The sequence below is a fragment of the Acinonyx jubatus genome, chromosome B3 (assembly GCF_027475565.1).
Source record: "Acinonyx jubatus isolate Ajub_Pintada_27869175 chromosome B3, VMU_Ajub_asm_v1.0, whole genome shotgun sequence".
Classification (NCBI taxonomy): Eukaryota; Metazoa; Chordata; class Mammalia; order Carnivora; family Felidae; genus Acinonyx; species Acinonyx jubatus.
Window position 1 is genome coordinate 70,766,834 of NC_069386.1, and position 16,339 is coordinate 70,783,172.

Here is a 16,339-nt window from a genome sequence, read left to right on the forward strand (position 1 = left end):
CTGTGTCTCCTTCTCTCTCTGTTCCTCCCCTGCTCATGCTCTGTCTCTCTCTCTCTCAAAAATAAATAAAGATTAAAAAAAATTTTTTTTTAATTTTAAGAAAAGTTAAAAATAGAACTACCCTCTGATCCAGTAATCATGCTACTGGGTATTTACACACCTAAAATACAAAAACACTAATCTGAAAGGATATATGTACCCTTATGTTTTATTGCAGCATTATTTACAATAACCCAATCATGGAAGCAGCCCAAGTGTCCACTGATATGTGAATGGATAAAGAAATGGCATATATATTTATATATACACACACACACATATACACACATATATACATATGTATACATACACACATATATATACACACACACACATATATAATGGAATATTATTAAACCATAAAAAAGAATAAAATCTTGCCATTTGCAATGACATGGATGGAACTAGAGTATGATGCTAAGCATAGTAAGTCAGAGAAAGACGAACACCACATAATTTCACTAGTATGTGAATTGTAAGAAACAAAATAAATGAACAAAGAAAAAAAAAGAGAAACAAACCAAGAAACAGACTCGTAACTATAGAGAATAATGGTTACCAGAGGGGAGGTGGGTGGGGAAGTGTGTTAAATAAGTGATGGGGATGAAGAGTACACTTATCATGATGAGCACTGAGTAACGTATAAAAGCACTATATTGTACACCCGAAACTAATATAACACTGTATGTTAACTATATTGAAATTAAAATAAATGCTTAATAAAAAAATTTTTAAAAAAGAACATATCTGTTCAATGCTAGTCCTTAACACCTGGTAGCATTTAATAACGCTATTGTGCTTATATGATCTTTACTTTTTAATTTTGGAAAGTGACACAATTTTCCATTTATAGTGATGTAAAGGATCCTTTCTGAATATAGTTAGATTTAAAGAATTCAACAGGATTCTGGAAGATAAAAGAGGACATGAGTGGGAAACAACTAAGCAGAGCTATGGTAGCTGCACCCCAAGTGCCTGACAAGCTTTCTCAATGGTAAGGTATACAGATCTCAAAGAGCCCCAGGGGGCTAAACTCTGGAGGCACCAAGTATCAGCAAAAGGGAACGGAGTATATTGTACTTGGGTGAGTTCAGGGCTAAAAACGGAAGGTCTGGTCAGTAAGCTTAAGAGAGGGACTCTCCTGCCTCTTGCCCCCCCAGTTCTTGAAAGTCCTGAGACAACACCTAATCCTTTAGCAAAAAGACTTTTTATTTACTCTCTGGAAAAATGAGCTCAAAAAGGCTCTAGCTTCAGATGTTAGGCACAGCAGAAGCAAGTACCAATTTTTAGAAAGTTAAAGTTTGTATTTTGAGTGACCATCAGGAACGAATGAAGAGGATTTTTCTTTGCATGTCCTCACTGAATTCAGAGAAAACTCTTCACATACTGACATTTGGGGGTCCTCCATGGAATAAGTGAGCCTATTCACTCTACAGTTACCCCTATTCTTTGAGAGGCCCCATCCATGCAGAGCTGCCAACCAGTGTCTTATTATTTTATTCTTAATGCGGATGGGTAGCCAAGTCTTACTTTGGTGTCTGTGAGGTCTCCAATATGTAAGAGGAATCAAGGAAACTCAGAGGAAACAGACAACACAGAGAACAGAAGATAAAAATTAAATAAAAACACCTCCTATAAAATATAGTATATCCATGAAACAACAAGAGTGTAGAGGTTAAGAAGAAATTAAAAATAGCTGAAAAATTTAAAAATCTGTAAGTGGGAAAATAAAGTTAAGAAGCAGTACTGGAAATAGAGGACAAAGATAGGAAACAAAACTGAAAGATAACCAACAAACTTAAGTCAAGTGGTCTAAAGCTCTGGAAGGGGAATATCAGGGGCAACAAAAAAGATCACTGAGGAAATGGAGGGAAAAAAGTAATCAAACAGTGAATGATTCTAACACTGAAGGGCACTGAGCCTGGAGACTGAACAGACCCTCCCCCGCCCCCCCGACTTCCCAATTCAAGGCATGGAAGAAAAAAAAAAAGGCTCATATGAAGGCAGTGAGATTTCAAAACACAAGGGATAAAGAGAGGATTTGAAATGTTTCAGAGAGAACAGGCCATATATACTGAATCAGGAAAGAGACACATTTGCCTTCTGAAAATACTGCAAGTTTGAAGACTACCGAATGACTGCTTAGATTCTGAGCTGAATTCTGAGAGATTTTAAACCTTGAATTTTAATCACACTTAACTATATTATTAACCAAAAGTGAAGACAGAATAAAACTTAAGACACACAACCGCTTAAGAAACATATATTCTCTATATCCTTTAAAAAGCTCTTAGAGAAAATGCTCTTACAAGAAAAAAAAAATCAACACAAAGGTTGTAGGATATAGGGGACCCAATATTGGAAAGTCCCAAGTTCAGTAGGCCTGGAGAACAACCTGTACAGATAGAACAATATAATGTAAGGTTGGGGGAGGGGAATGGTGGTGAAGCTAAAAAAAACAACACAGAATTGGGGCGCCTGGGTGGCTCTGTCAAGCATCTGGACTCTTGATTTTAGCTCAGGTCATGATCCCACGGTTCATGGGATGGAGCCCCACACTGGGCACTGACAGCGTGGTGCCTGCTTGGGATTCTGTCTATCTCTCTCAAAATAAATAAACTTAAAAAAAAAAAAAACCCAACACAGAATTAATAAAATATCTGACAAGTGTGAAAAATTTAAGTGTATTTATTTGGAGAGAGAACACGAGTGGGGGAGGGGCAGAGACAGAGAAGGAGACAGAGAAGGAGACAGAGAATTCTAAGCAGACTCCATGCTGTCAGTGCAGAGCCTGATGCAGGGCTCGATCCCACAAACAGTGAGATCATGATCTGAGCTGAAATTAAGAGTCAGATGCTCAACCAAATGAGACACCCAGATGCCCCAAGTGTGACAATTTTAAAATAAAAGATTGAGAAGATTATGACAGACCTGAAGGAAATGATTAGGGCTAGGAGCATTTAAAAAAAGAGAGAAATTTAGGCAATCACTAGTGTCAGGAAAAATGAATTGTAGAGAATAGGAGAGGTAATTGTACTTTATTACTTCACCGAGCAGTGAAAGTATCTACATGAGCATAAAAATGTAAACTTACTACTGATTTTAAAATACTTTTTTTTTTTTTAAATGTTTATTTATTTTTGAGACAGAGAGAGACAGAGCATGAACAGGGGAGGAGCAGAGAGAGAAAGGGAGACACAGAATCCAAAGCAGGCTCCAGGCTCTGAGCTGTCAGCACAGAGCCTGACGCGGGGCTCGAACTCACGGACCATGAGATCATGACCTGAGCCGAAGTCAGATGCTTAACCGACTGAGCCACCCAGGGGCCCCAACTTACTACTGATTTTAATAAAAATTGTGAAAAAAAAAAAAACTTATCAAGAGGGGTGGATATGTGATAAATCAAGTATAATAAAATGTCAATTATTAATGTAGGTGGTGGGTACACAGGTGTTCACTGTAAAAATCTTTCACTTTTCTCTCTGAAGTTTTCCATAACAATGTGTCAGGGAGAAATTTGTCTATTTATTTTTGAGACAGAGAGAGACAGAGCATGAACGGGGGAGGGTCAGAGAGAGGGAGACACAGAATCTGAAACAGGCTCCAGGCTCTGAGCTGTCAGCACAGAGCCTGACGCAGGGCTCGAACCCACGGACCGCGAGATCACGACCTGAGCTGAAGTTGGCCGCTTAACCGACTGAGCAACCCAGGCGCCCCAGAGAAATTTATTTTTTTTAATTTTTTAATGTTTATTTATTGTTGAGAGAGAGAGGGAGAGAAACAAAGTGTGACTGGGGGAGGGGCAGAGAGAGAAGGAGACACAGAATCAATCCAAAGCAGGCTCCAGGTTCTGAGCTATCACCACAGAGCCCGACGCGCATGGCTTGAGCTCATGAGAGGTCACGAGATTGTGACCTGAGCCCATTAACCAACTGAGCTACCCAGGCAACCCTGTCAAGGAAAGATTTAAAAAGTATCAGGAGGTAAGGAAGCTGGAATGAAGTGTGACAGAATACAAAAGTTAAATTTAAATCCTAAACTACCAAAACAAGACAACAGTTAATATCTAAGACTGACAATTCAATGTATAGACAGCATTTCAAAATATGAAGCAGAAGAACTAAAAGTAACTGCTTCTGAGGCAGTTGACTGGGTTTTAAGGTTTTCAGAACTACCTGTTTTTTAAAAACCTATGTTATTACTTAATTAAAAATAACACTTAAAGCACAAAGTACATACAGATAACAATGAATAAGCAGAAACTGTGAAGGTGGTATCAGAATAATAAAAGTTGGGGAAATACCATGACAGAGGAACAACTATCTCCCTTTGAACCAAATGGGTATTGCACTAAAAAGAGGAAACATTTTTGAAGTACCGGGTTATAGCCAGGATATAATTTGTCATTCATACCAAGACAATCTGGAGAATAAAAAGGTGTGCCATTAATAATTACATAGAGACAACAGGTGAATAGTACCAGGAAAGGAAGAACTTATGGTCACCTATATGTAGCCTGGACACCAAGCAAGGATGCATGAACGCTCAGAAACTGTCACCATCGTTCACTGAGTGGCTACTACATGCCAGGCACGAGAATTGGTAACCAGCGATAAAAATGTAAGAAAGTTAGTAACGGGAGTAGACTATAAAAGTTGAGCATGCAAGAATAAATGTACCCCAACCTGCTCAGGCATTTACTTCCATCTAGCCTCCTCTTCTTGAAGTCAAGGGACCCATACATTACTTAAACCTTTATCTACCTCACTCAAGATAAAAGAGCCATTAAGAATGGGAATGGGTAGAAATAACCTAGTATCTTGATGAAAGAAGCATGGGAATTGCCTATATTTTAAAGAACCTTCCTAAGCCATAAAAGGTAACTGTCTACTTTTGGAGAGCAATCCAGAACAAGACACTCGTCTGCAACACAAAAATCAGCAGTCAGAAAGCACCAATTGAGCGAGGCACGGACACTATAGCATATAGTTTTCTCCATGGACACAAACTCTTTTTTAGAGTTAGAGCCACCCAACATTTCCATCCTGACCCGTGGCATACAGACATGTGACTGAACGTACTGGACTGGCTTGCGTTTTGAAAATGGTGGCAAATTCTGACATTTTACATAATTCTTTTGATATAAAAGGCAGATGACTAAAGTCAAGGTTCACTCATAGCAGGATGCCCTAAGAGGTAGTGTTCTAGGTGTGCCTGGATATTGTTTCCCTCGGTTCTCAAAGCAGCTGAACTGCAGAATGGAGACAAACCTCCTTCACCTCTTACCCCACGCAGTACTAATCATAGTACCTGGTTAAAAATGATCACAATCCTGAAAAGTCTAGGAGCCCTAAATAAGGACCCAGTTAAGTATAAGAGGAGAGAAGCCCAGAACCCACTTTCACGATCCACTGCCACTACCCGGAGTTTTCTAACACAGAAATAGACAAGGGCTGCAAACGCTTGCTGCTCACAGAAGTTCTGATCTAAAATAGAAGAGACAGGACTGGACTAGACTCCAACATCTACAGTCACAAAACAGTAATAAGTTCTAGTTGTCACGAAGATCTCCTGTTTGATTTTTGACTGAGCCGATTTTCTCATCTTTAAAATGACACTATATACTTACTAATGTTTTGGAAATTTCTACTCAAACAGAAGTGTGTGATGTTGCTGTTTTTAGACATAAATTAATGAAAACTGTAATAAAAAAATAATGTTATTTGCAGTAGCCTCACAATATGTATTTAACCCAAACTCAATTTGCAGATGAGATTAGGAGTCACATTAGCTCCTGTTCTTATTAAAAATAACAAAACAAAACGTGGGGAGCCTGGGGGGGTCAGTCAGTGGAGTGTTGGACTCTTGGTTTCAGCTTAAGTCATGATCCCAGGTCGTGAGACTGAGCCCCACGTTAGCTCAGTGCAGAGCCTGCCTGGGATTCTCTCTCCCTCTGACCCTCTCCCCCGCTCATGCTCTCTCTCTAAAAAACAAAACAAGGTTAGTAGCTTTTTGGTTCTCCACTAATCTCTATGGCTGAAGAGAGCTGGAGCTACCACACACAATCACACAGTTCTGAAAAGCTTATGCTTGCAGGTATTTAAAACAAAAAAGTGGATGTGGCAACTAACAAATTTTCTAGTTTGTGAATTTTTTTCATAATGGATATTTCTTTGAAGATGGGTATGGACAATACAAGACTTGGGATCTGTATAGTTCAAGCTATTCCTGCATCTCAAGGCCAGTTTTCTTATTAAAAAAGGAAAAAGTGTAAAAAATACATATAGCATGCACCTATATACTTCACTACCTTTCTGCTACAGCTAAGAGAATAAGCAACCAGAATTTACCCGACAACCATGATCTTTGTTTAAGCAGGTCAGAATGAAGTCCTGTAACCTGGAAAGACTATGATGCAGAAAGGAATTCTACAGGTGGGTTCTGGACATAATTATTAAAATTCACAGTTATAAGAAAATAGAAAGTTTATTCAAGTAAGATTTTCAAAATAATTAGCCACAAATTTTGCTAATGAGTACATTTTCATATGGACTTGACACATAACTTTATACAATACCAGTTCTTCTTAACATTTAACATACCTCTTCAAATGACGTAAGTAGAAGGGCCAGGATAAACCTTAATGGTTTCTGGGCGCCTGGGTGGCTCAGTTCTTAAGCATCTGACTTCGGCTCAGGTCATGATCTCATGGTTCATGAGTTCAAGTCCCACATCATGAGCTCGAGCCCTGCTTTGGGTGGACTTGTGCCCCACTTTTCTCTCTCTCCCTCTCTCTGCCCCTTGCTCACTTGCGCCCTCTCCCTCTGTCTCCCTCTCAAAAATACTGATTTTTGAGGAACAAAAAACAAGGGCCTATAATTTAACTTTCCTTGATTTAAACACTGCTACTTAATATTATTAAGTTTGTCAATCTGTCTTTAGGCCTCCAGTTTTTCCCAGTCTCATGCTTTGCATTTATCAATCACGTAATGGAACACTGACTAAATGAATCTTAGCTTTTGTGAATGGTCTAGAGAAGATGAAGAATAACCTGATAAACTCTTAATTACTGGGACTAGGAACAACCTACACATCTAAGCTGTATAATTTCAGGGTATATGAGTGGAAGAGAGTTTCTGATTTATTTATATTTATTATATACTGCACCCTTGTAAATCAATCTTTGGAAAATACTGCAACTTTCAGAAAGTTTTTTTTTCCTTTTTAAAAACACATTTTTATTTTTTTTCACAGCATGCTTTTTTAATGTTTATTTTTGACAGCAGCGGGGGAGGGGCAGAGAGAGAGGGGAAGAGAGATCCAAAGCAGGATCTGTGCTGACAGCAGAGAGCCTGGTGTGGGGCTCCAACTCAAGAACTATGAGATTACCACCTGAGCCAAAGTCGAATGCTCAACTTTTTTTTACTGGAGAGGGGGAGGGGGAGAGAGAGAACCCACGAGCACCAGAGAGGGAGTGAGCTTGAGCGCATGTGTGTGAGCAAGCAGGAGGGGAGACAGACAAAGGTAGTGAGAGACTCTTAAGCAGGCTCCAAGCTCAGGGAGGAGGAGCCTGTCACAACCCTGGGATCTTGACTTGAGCTGAAATCAAGAGTTCAATGCTCAACGGAATGAGCCACCCAGGTGCCCCAGAAAGTTTTTGTAACATGGATTATTTAAAAATGTAACAGTGAAAGAAACTGTGAAAACATTTGATAGAAATTAACCAATACAAAATCTTAAAAACAAAACTATGTTCAGCATTTTTCTAGGATTAAGTCCTTATTTTCATAAAAATGCAACAAAGAATCCGTTTTACTTTCAATTATCTAACGCATTTATCTTCAAAGAATTAAAGACACATGAACCTTTAATATGAGTGGCAGGAAACTGACCAAGTTTAATAGCTTGGTTTTTAGTGGAGGGTCTCTTTGAACGGCAATTTACATGCTGAAAATCAGAACTGATCACTTTCGTCAGGACATTTTCCAGGTTTTAAAAAGTCTTTATTAGTTTTAGCTTCCCTGGATGACAGAGTTCAGAGGCCAGACTTAAGCTCGACAGCTCAGCCTGCACCACAGGACGCAATCAAATGTATGAATTGATAAATTACTTTCATAAAAATAAATTTCAATCGTGGACGTTTCTCAAGCGGCAAAATTACCCAACCTTTAAAACACTGGAGACTGCAACAGCGCTTTTTCTCAACACGTGCCCCGGATACTCTACCAAAGAGGAAAACTAGTGAGGTTTTAAGCATCACATCGTTTTTGCATTACTAATGCTTGCAGGTTTTCGGCATTAGGGTTTCTGTGTTACCCACAGCAGGGCCTAGAACATGAGACGGCTGCGCGTGAGCGGTTTTTTGTTTTTTTTTTTTTAACTCCAGCAAAAGCCCGGCAAACGATAAACACGAAAAGCCGGATTCACATCTTGCTAGCCCCTCCATCCACCCTTTACGAAGAAGGTTGCCAATTCTGGCGGGACCTGGGGCGGAATACTCGGATTCTGGAAGGACAGAACGAGTGCGTGGGTGTGTATGAACACTGCAGGAGGGGGGCAGCAAGACGTGATCACAGAGTGGGAGGGAAGGATGATGCCTCTTCCAGGGCGGGAAGGAATTGTGAGAGGAGGCTGTTATGCATGACGGGGGCCAGCACGCGGGGAAGATGGTGGTGGATGCAGGGCAGGGTGATTGCGGGGGATTCCCTGTTCCGGGGCGGCGCTGGGGGCGGCCTGCGGTGAATGGTCCTGCAGCAACTAAAGGGGCGCGACACTGAACCCGGGAATTCCCGACGGAAAGGGAAAAAAGGGCGCCGAGAAATGGGGTTATTATGGGATGGCAGAGGGGGGCTCCCCAGGGAAAATTACGGGATCTATCTCACCCGCCAATTGCTGTACAGTCTCTTCACTCGTCGGTAATAAGCGTCTTTGTCCAGAGTCACAGCCATAGCCACAGACGCCGCTCCTGCTCGGGTTCCGAGAATCACGCGAGGTCCCGGATCCGCCACCCGCTCTCGGCCCCGGAATCCCGCACTCTCCCAGTGACCCGGAAGTATCGACCTCAAAGATGCCCTTTCCGCTTCCGGGTCCCGACAGCGCTTGGAATTTTTTTTTTTCTTTTAATCCTCTCTCCGGAGGTTAGCGGAAGGAGAGGAAGAAAGACAGTGGAAAATCAACAAAATGTGCAACACAAAAAGAGTCTAGATTTTCGCGGGGTTTTGTTGTCAACTTAGCAACAGCCGCACGCGAAGCGACGTCATCACGTGACGCTCCGCCCCGCCCTCACTCTCAGCCCGGCTGCGGTTTGCAGGAGCTCCAACTTCTGGCGGAGGCGGCAGCGGCGGGGCACCGCGAAGGAAGCGGGAGGCCTGCCGAGCCTGCCCCGCCCCACACGTGCCCCGCCCCACACGAGCTGCCGCGCGCCCCTGCAATGGCCCCACCCACCGACAAACGCCGGGGAAGCGGAAAGAGCGGGAGCTGGCGTGGGACGGGAGAAGGAAGGCTGGGTGCGTTCCCCTCCTAGAAAGGGTGGGGAAGCAAAACCCTTTGCAGCTCCTGGTTTAGAAGGATCCTTCGTGGTGGGACGCTGGGTCTGAGGTTCCGGGCACACACAGAGAACAAACCGAGGAGAAAAAAACGCACCCTACCAATAAATTATGGTGAAAGGACCTTGCCTTAGAAAAGGAAATGCCCAGGCTTCATCTGAGCCCTGGGATGGTGGGGGAAGAGTTGTAGGAAACAAATGGCTTGAGGGGCTTAACACAACCCAGTCTCCGCCCCCCCCCCAACCGGGCTCAAGTCTTGACAACGTTCCTTCCGGTCAGCCTGTCCCCTTGCCACAGTCCATGAAGTGACACCATTCTTAAGGCTTCTCAAAAGCACCGTTATTTCAGTTAATTCCAGGTAAAATGTACATGGTTCCTTGGCAACATTCTTCATTTTTTTTAAGAACTTGCAAGTTTGAATCTGAACATTTGCCTACTATTTACATTAAATAATTGCCTTGCCTTTAGCAAGCTGGACTACACTTAACATATGCCCTTTGGTGGAGTGGAGACGACTTGTCTGTCCTGTCCAAGGTAACTTTGTATGAGAGATAATGAACTTTGGAAATGGTACTGAAATTACCCATCATGAATTCAAAATTAACCTTTATATTGGGTTTGAACAAATATAGAACAAAGGAAGAGTGGAAAAGGATTAACTTAAATTTATTAATGCCAAGGGGAAGGAAGGTAACAGTTCCTGACCCTCCAGCTGTATCCACAGTTCGGCCAGGAACAGGCTCTGCCAGAGGCTAGGGCCAGCGCTACATAGTCTGTGGTTAATGGAGGGGTTTAGGGAGGGGTGAGCACATCAGCTGCTCTAGTCTCCTTTCCTTCCCCAGAAATGAGGAAGTGGTCATGTTATTTTTTTAGGAGTTCCCCCTGCCCACCCAATCCTCTCAATTTTGGAAGCAATCAGGTACAAGTTTTCTTTTTCCTTTTCACCTCCTGGAGTCCTGGGTTTCCCCACATCTCCCCTGCCCCTCCCACTTTTCCATAGTCCAAGGGCCAGAGTAATTGAAAATAACAGCAGCCACCCAAGCAATGGGGACCATGCTGGGGCTTCAGTCATCAGCATCTTCGCTCGAGTCTGAGTTGGCTGGCATCATAGGATCATCAATGAGTGAGAAGTCCCTTTCTGAGCTATCATAGCCCTGAGATAAATCATCATCATCATCTTCATCCTCATCGTCCTCGTCTTCCTCAGGCTGCAGTGGTGGCAACCTCAAGGCAGTACCAGAGGTGGTAGTGGCTGGTGAAGAAGGGAAGCCAGTGGCTCTCAGGCCTGGATGGTGATGGTGGTGATGGTGGGGGTGGGGGTGGTGGTGGTGGTGATGAAGCATGGTGCTGGAGTCTACATGAGGGGATGATGCTGCACCACCCATCACAAACGGCATAAAAGGCAAAGATGCAGAAGCGGCACTGCTGTGACCCAGAGATGACACAGACTGCAGGCCACTACTGCTGTGTTGGAAGGTATTATGCAGAGACAGGGACCCAGTGCCTCCACCCTGCATCAGGGCCATCATCTTAGAAAGGTCTGGTCGCATCCTACGGGCCCGCTTCTTGCTGCTGTCTGGTGCAATAGGCCCTGGCAAAACCCGGTTGAACACAGTTTCAGCATGGTGACCCTAGGAGGAAGGAAAAGAAGATGGTAAACAAGAAAGTCAAAAAGCAAAATAGAAGCCAACAGAGCCCCAGCTTGCAAATTCTTTTTCACTGACTCTATCTTTAGGAGCAGCAAAACAAGCACATTCAGATAAGGCTTGATGGTAATAAGGAGGAGGAAATGCTGGATGTAGCTGCTGGAAGCACTGCGCCGCCCAAGCTAAGATCAAGGAATTGATACTGATACTCATGTGAACCAGAGTTTTCTTTTTTCCGTGACTACATTGTATCTTTAGTCCATCCGCCCATTTCTTACCTTTACCAAATTAAAGGGGCCTGAGTAAGCCAATGAGTGAATCAGTATTTGCACAGTATACTTTACTGATGGCACATTGTTCACATGAAATTTATCATGTGAAGTGCAGAACGACTATATTGGTATTCACAAAATTATCACTCATTAGAATATCAGAGTGTGGTAAACTAAAGACAGGTCAGGTTAAGACTCCTGGATGTTTAGAACAACAAAAAGACTGTGGGTGCTCCTCGTGAAATTTAAGTTTTGTTCACACTGATAAAAAGAACCTATCTGCTGAATTTTAAGTCACTTCTTTTAGATGTTCTGACTGTAAATTTTAATTAAGTATACCGAAGCTGGAACTACTGCCTCTAATTTGCTAGATCTAAGTACAATACTGGGTAACCTAGAATTAAACTCAGACAATTGGTGCCTATATCTCTGCACTCTATTTACCAATCTAACACGTGACACGGGAATATACCTTTCTGATTTGGAGAGACAAACCTCTCAATACTCCGTATTTGTATAGACTTTTAAAATAACTATAATAGCACCTAAACTCCCACAGTTACAAGTAATAATGCAGTGCTAGATATACAATCAATTCTGTCTACATCAAAAATTCTGTACTAGTCATATTATGATTTTCTGTGACTCCCTAGGATCTTTTGTTTCAACTGACTATAAAGAAATAACAAAATACTTGAGGTAAAAATAGGTAATACTGGGGAAAAGCCTTTTTTATGAAGCTGCTCTGTAATGTGAAATTCAAGACAGAGAAGGATCCAGCCTTCAGCCATCAGTCTCACATATCAACCACTGTGCTTATTATCACACTTTTGGTCCCATGGAGGATAAGAGGAAAAATTAAACTATTCTTTTATGGCCAACAATCCTTATATGAAACCACTTTTACCAATAAAAAAAAAATAAGCTTCATAAATGCCCCTCACAAATTACTATAATGTGCAAAATAATGATCTCAATTTGTTAAATGCAAAAGATAATGTTTATTTGGAAACTGACTTTGCTAAAAGATACATTGTATTTTTATATACATATTACATATATATGTAAAGATGTACATGAAAGAGGGGATGATTAGATAAAGGGAGTATATACAAGTACTTATCACTTTAAGTGCTTCCCAAACAAACCATGATTTAATATGTTTAAAAAATATAATTACTGCCCAAAGTAAGGCTAACATAGCAAAGAGAAACTTTTACAGTTATATTTTGGTAGAAAGGATTATCAGCACTTAATCTACCAAAAGGCCTATAACTGGGGTAGTAAAAGCATAAGTACATTTGAAAATAATGGAATAACCAATGTTGTTTTAAACTATAAAACATGTTTTCCTTTCCTTTTTCCATTACTGGCGTTATTATCAGTGATTCTCAAACTCCTCCATGTTGGGAAACGCTATGACTATTTTCCTTAGTAGCCCCCAAGTCCCTTCTAAAATAAACAGGATCCTGGGGCACCTGGGTGGCTCAGTCGGTTAAGTGGCCGACTTCGGCTCAGGTCATGATCTCACAATCTGTGAGTTCGAGCCCCGCGTCAGGCTCTGTGCTGACAGCTCAGAGCCTGGAGCCTGTTTCAGATTCTGTGTCTCTCTCTCTCTCTGACCCTCCCCCGTTCATGCTCTGTCTCTGTCTCAAAAATAAATAAACATTAAAAAAAAATTTTTTTTTTTAATAAATAAATAAACAGGATCCTAAAACTTTTAAGAGATTATCTGCTCCAATACCCCTCAACTTTTCAGGATGTGCAAACTGAAAGGTTAAAGATTTGCCAAAACTCCCTAGTCAATCAGTAGAAGAGCAGAAGGCCTTGAATGTTCCAACACATCTTACTAATTCTTGTGTTTTAATATGCTTGATGTGCTAGTTACTTTTTAGAACTTTATGCTCTTGTAGAGATGACAATGCTAAAGGACTGTATTAATACCAATAAAATTACTCTGGTTTTCTGATTGGTGGACTGAAGATAATTTTTTTTCATACACTGTTAAAAAGGTAAGTAACATAACATCAAATAATTTCTCAGTCACATCTAGTGTGGGAACAGAGTGGTAACGCCTCAGTCTCACTCACCTTTTTCCCGTTCCTAGAGTTAGCTGTCTGGACAGGTTCCACTCCCAAACAGTTCAATTCCGCCTTATTATTTTTTTTACATCTCTGCCACTTCTGTTTTCTGCGATCCTCCATATACTGAAATAGAAAAGGATCAGTCATCCTAGAGGACTAAAAATCTTCTCTGGAGTAATTATTAAGGTACTAGTGTCTAGTTTGACAATACATGCTTATTGCATGGCTAAGTAAAGGATTAGTCCTGGTGGGAAACTGCCATTAAGCTGATCTCTCCCCCCAAAATCAGGTGATCAGATAATAGTTCAACAGTAAATAACTGCCTAGTATTTAGTTTAGTAAGTGCTTTAACTTATTTTATTTTGATCCTTACAACTCTGTGAGTTGGGAAGACTGGGTATTATTATTCTGATTTGGCAGATACAGAAATGATGACATAATACAGCATGCTTCCTCCCTCTCACACAGCTTAAATACCAAGGGAATGACTTTAAATCTTGCTGGATGGAACCGCCACTCACCGCTAGAAATCGGGGATCAACAGCGAACTCTGGATGACCCTGTAACCACATCTCCAGTTCAGCCCGGCGAGGGGCATCCTCACCCACCAGCAAAGTACCATCCACCTTATTGATGACAGGGATCCGGGTCTCCAGGTCCACATCAAGGTGATTAGGCTCTTCCATGCACTCCACCTCCAGCTGCAAACCCAGAATCCACCCCCATGAGCACATACTCTTCTTTGGGGCAGGGAGGGAGGGGGAGTAGAGCCAATGGTAGCCATAAAATAATTCTAGTATCTTCTAGTCCCTTAATCCCAACTGCCTTCATCAATTAGTAGGAATAAAAAAAAAAAATCTAATCATCACATTAAAGACTTTTTCTATCACTCACCTCGACTAGCTTCTTTCTGTTTCCCTTCTTCTTATGAAACAGAGGATGTCCATCTCCCATTACTCCATTAGCCATCAACTTGTGCTTCTGGAATGTTAACTTCAATCCTTCCTCCTAAGAAGACAACCCATCCACCCAAAATGTCATATGGCACATGTTTACATGTTTTTAAAGTAAACATTAAGCTTTGCGGATCTTGGGGTAAGGGTCATCCTCTGGCTCAAGGATGAGAAAGAAGGCCATCTGACTAAAAGGTAGAAATCAGAAATACGATAAAACCTATATACTTTTCCCTTAGACAGATTTTGTTTCTTGACCTAGTGCCCCTCAGAAAAGAAGAGAAGAATTTCAACAACACCCCCTACGTGGTGTCTCAATATTAGCATGGCAAATCATCACAGGAGCAAAATCCTGATAATTCCTAACACATACTTTAAGAAATTTTTCTTGTTGAGTACTTAATGAGCAACTAATAGGGTTTCAATAGGGAAGAGGATCAAGAAATTAAACTTCCCATTTGTAAAATAAGTAACACTGATTTAATTTCAGTAGCAATGACTTCTTATTTTTGACTTAATAAGGCCCATAAATACTTCCGTGTCATTTTAACAGCTTTCCTACAACTTGAATTCAATTTTTAAAAACTAGGTTTCTAGGATCTAGAAACAAGCCTCCCAAGAGAACCTTGTATCAGTTAAATTTCTTTCAAAAATATTGTTTCTTTTAATCTAGTCCCCAGGAGATAGAAGTCAAGATCCCTTCCTTTACTGCAATGACTTCTCCTCAATGGAGCTGTGTGAGCTCTAATTTTTATACCCTCTAATTTTTAAAGTTAGCTAACCAAATGAGTTTAGTATCATGTTAGTGAAGTAGTTAGTAAAACTACAGCCTCATTCCCCACTTCCCAGTGCCTAAATGCTAAGCTTACATCTTTGATCTGAACCGTAAACTCCTTTTCATCCATGCCTCTGCGAAGTTTTGTGAACTGAGCTGCTGCTGTGGTGACTGCAGACACTTCCTCCTCTGCCATGGAAGCCGCGCTGCTGCTTCGTGGTGTGGGGACTGGAGAGTCACCATATTCTCCTGGAGTCAAGGAGGGACTATCTAGCAAGTGGTTGCCTGGCCCCAAAATTCCTCCTGTTACCATTTCCTGGCTCCGGCGGCTAGAAGGCCACTTCCCTGAGAGTACAGCCTGGCAGACGAGGTCAATACGGTTTATAAGGACACGATCCTGAATGGGGGGAAAAGAAATCAATACTGGTTTTAGGGCCGGAGAACCAGCTATGTGATTCTGTGACAAACAATACTGCCACCATTGTCAGAATGGGTAAAAATCACAAGGTAGGAGGAGGGAGGTAATAGCATCAGATCCCTAAGTCAACTGGGAAGAGTTTCATGAAAAAAACCGCGTAGCGCAAAATACAATTAAAGAAAACGAGAACCATCTGTTCCTTGTTCCCTGCTTCTGTTACATTATATTTCCACACTATGTGTTCAGGAATGACGCTATTACCTTGGGCCACTCAGAGGCTCTTTGTCTTTCTTGTAGCAGCAGAAGCTCAGGGGTCATTTGTTCTCCATCTTCATTTGGGAATCCATCTTGGGACATAGTGAGGGACAGGAGACTCTCTTCATCATAGAGCTTTGAGCGGGACTGGTCAGCAGCTAGAGACCATACAGAATGTGAGCAGAGATGGAAGAATGAAGTTATACAGAAATGGAATTATATGGGCTTTAAATAAAAGCCCAGAGAGTAACAGCTCTCTTTTGGTATTCTATCAAATCAAAATCCAAATCTCTCCCAGAGGATGCATGTAGAAAAGAAGGGGAAGAGTGAGGTGAGTGGGGTGGAGAGGTGG

General features: G+C 41.6%; 2 protein-coding genes, 1 long non-coding RNA gene and 1 other non-coding gene across 10 annotated transcripts in view; 1 reads left to right on the plus strand and 3 right to left on the minus strand.

Moving 5' to 3' along the window:
- SUPT16H (SPT16 homolog, facilitates chromatin remodeling subunit) overlaps positions 1-9,428 on the minus strand; it is a 40,103-nt gene extending 30,675 nt beyond the window's left edge. Inside the window, exon 1 of the mRNA XM_015068248.3 lies at positions 8,922-9,428. Within this exon, the coding sequence (XP_014923734.1) occupies positions 8,922-8,987 (66 nt within the window). The 5' untranslated portion in view covers positions 8,988-9,428. The remainder of the gene's footprint in view (positions 1-8,921) is intronic.
- A 54-nt stretch (positions 9,429-9,482) lies between these two features.
- On the plus strand, positions 9,483-14,193 carry LOC128315989 (uncharacterized). The gene is made up of 3 exons (XR_008299273.1): positions 9,483-9,942; positions 10,053-10,118; positions 14,055-14,193. It is a non-coding gene; the product is annotated as an uncharacterized LOC128315989 (long non-coding RNA).
- The window catches only part of CHD8 (chromodomain helicase DNA binding protein 8), a 61,409-nt gene continuing 55,304 nt past the window's right edge, over positions 10,235-16,339 (minus strand). For 6 of the 7 annotated variants that reach the window (XM_027065365.2, XM_015068249.3, XM_053224260.1 and 3 more), the window contains exons 33-38: positions 15,994-16,145; positions 15,409-15,711; positions 14,481-14,594; positions 14,108-14,287; positions 13,593-13,709; positions 10,235-11,215 (exon numbers count right to left, since the gene is read on the minus strand). In XM_027065365.2, the coding sequence (XP_026921166.2) occupies positions 10,649-11,215; positions 13,593-13,709; positions 14,108-14,287; positions 14,481-14,594; positions 15,409-15,711; positions 15,994-16,145 (1,433 nt within the window). In that variant the 3' untranslated portion in view covers positions 10,235-10,648. The remainder of the gene's footprint in view (positions 11,216-13,592; positions 13,710-14,107; positions 14,288-14,480; positions 14,595-15,408; positions 15,712-15,993; positions 16,146-16,339) is intronic. The other variant, XM_027065366.2, reaches the window with a different exon arrangement.
- On the minus strand, positions 14,803-14,884 carry LOC113601680 (small nucleolar RNA U6-53/MBII-28). Its single transcript, XR_003422965.1, has one exon. It is a non-coding gene; the product is annotated as a small nucleolar RNA U6-53/MBII-28 (small nucleolar RNA).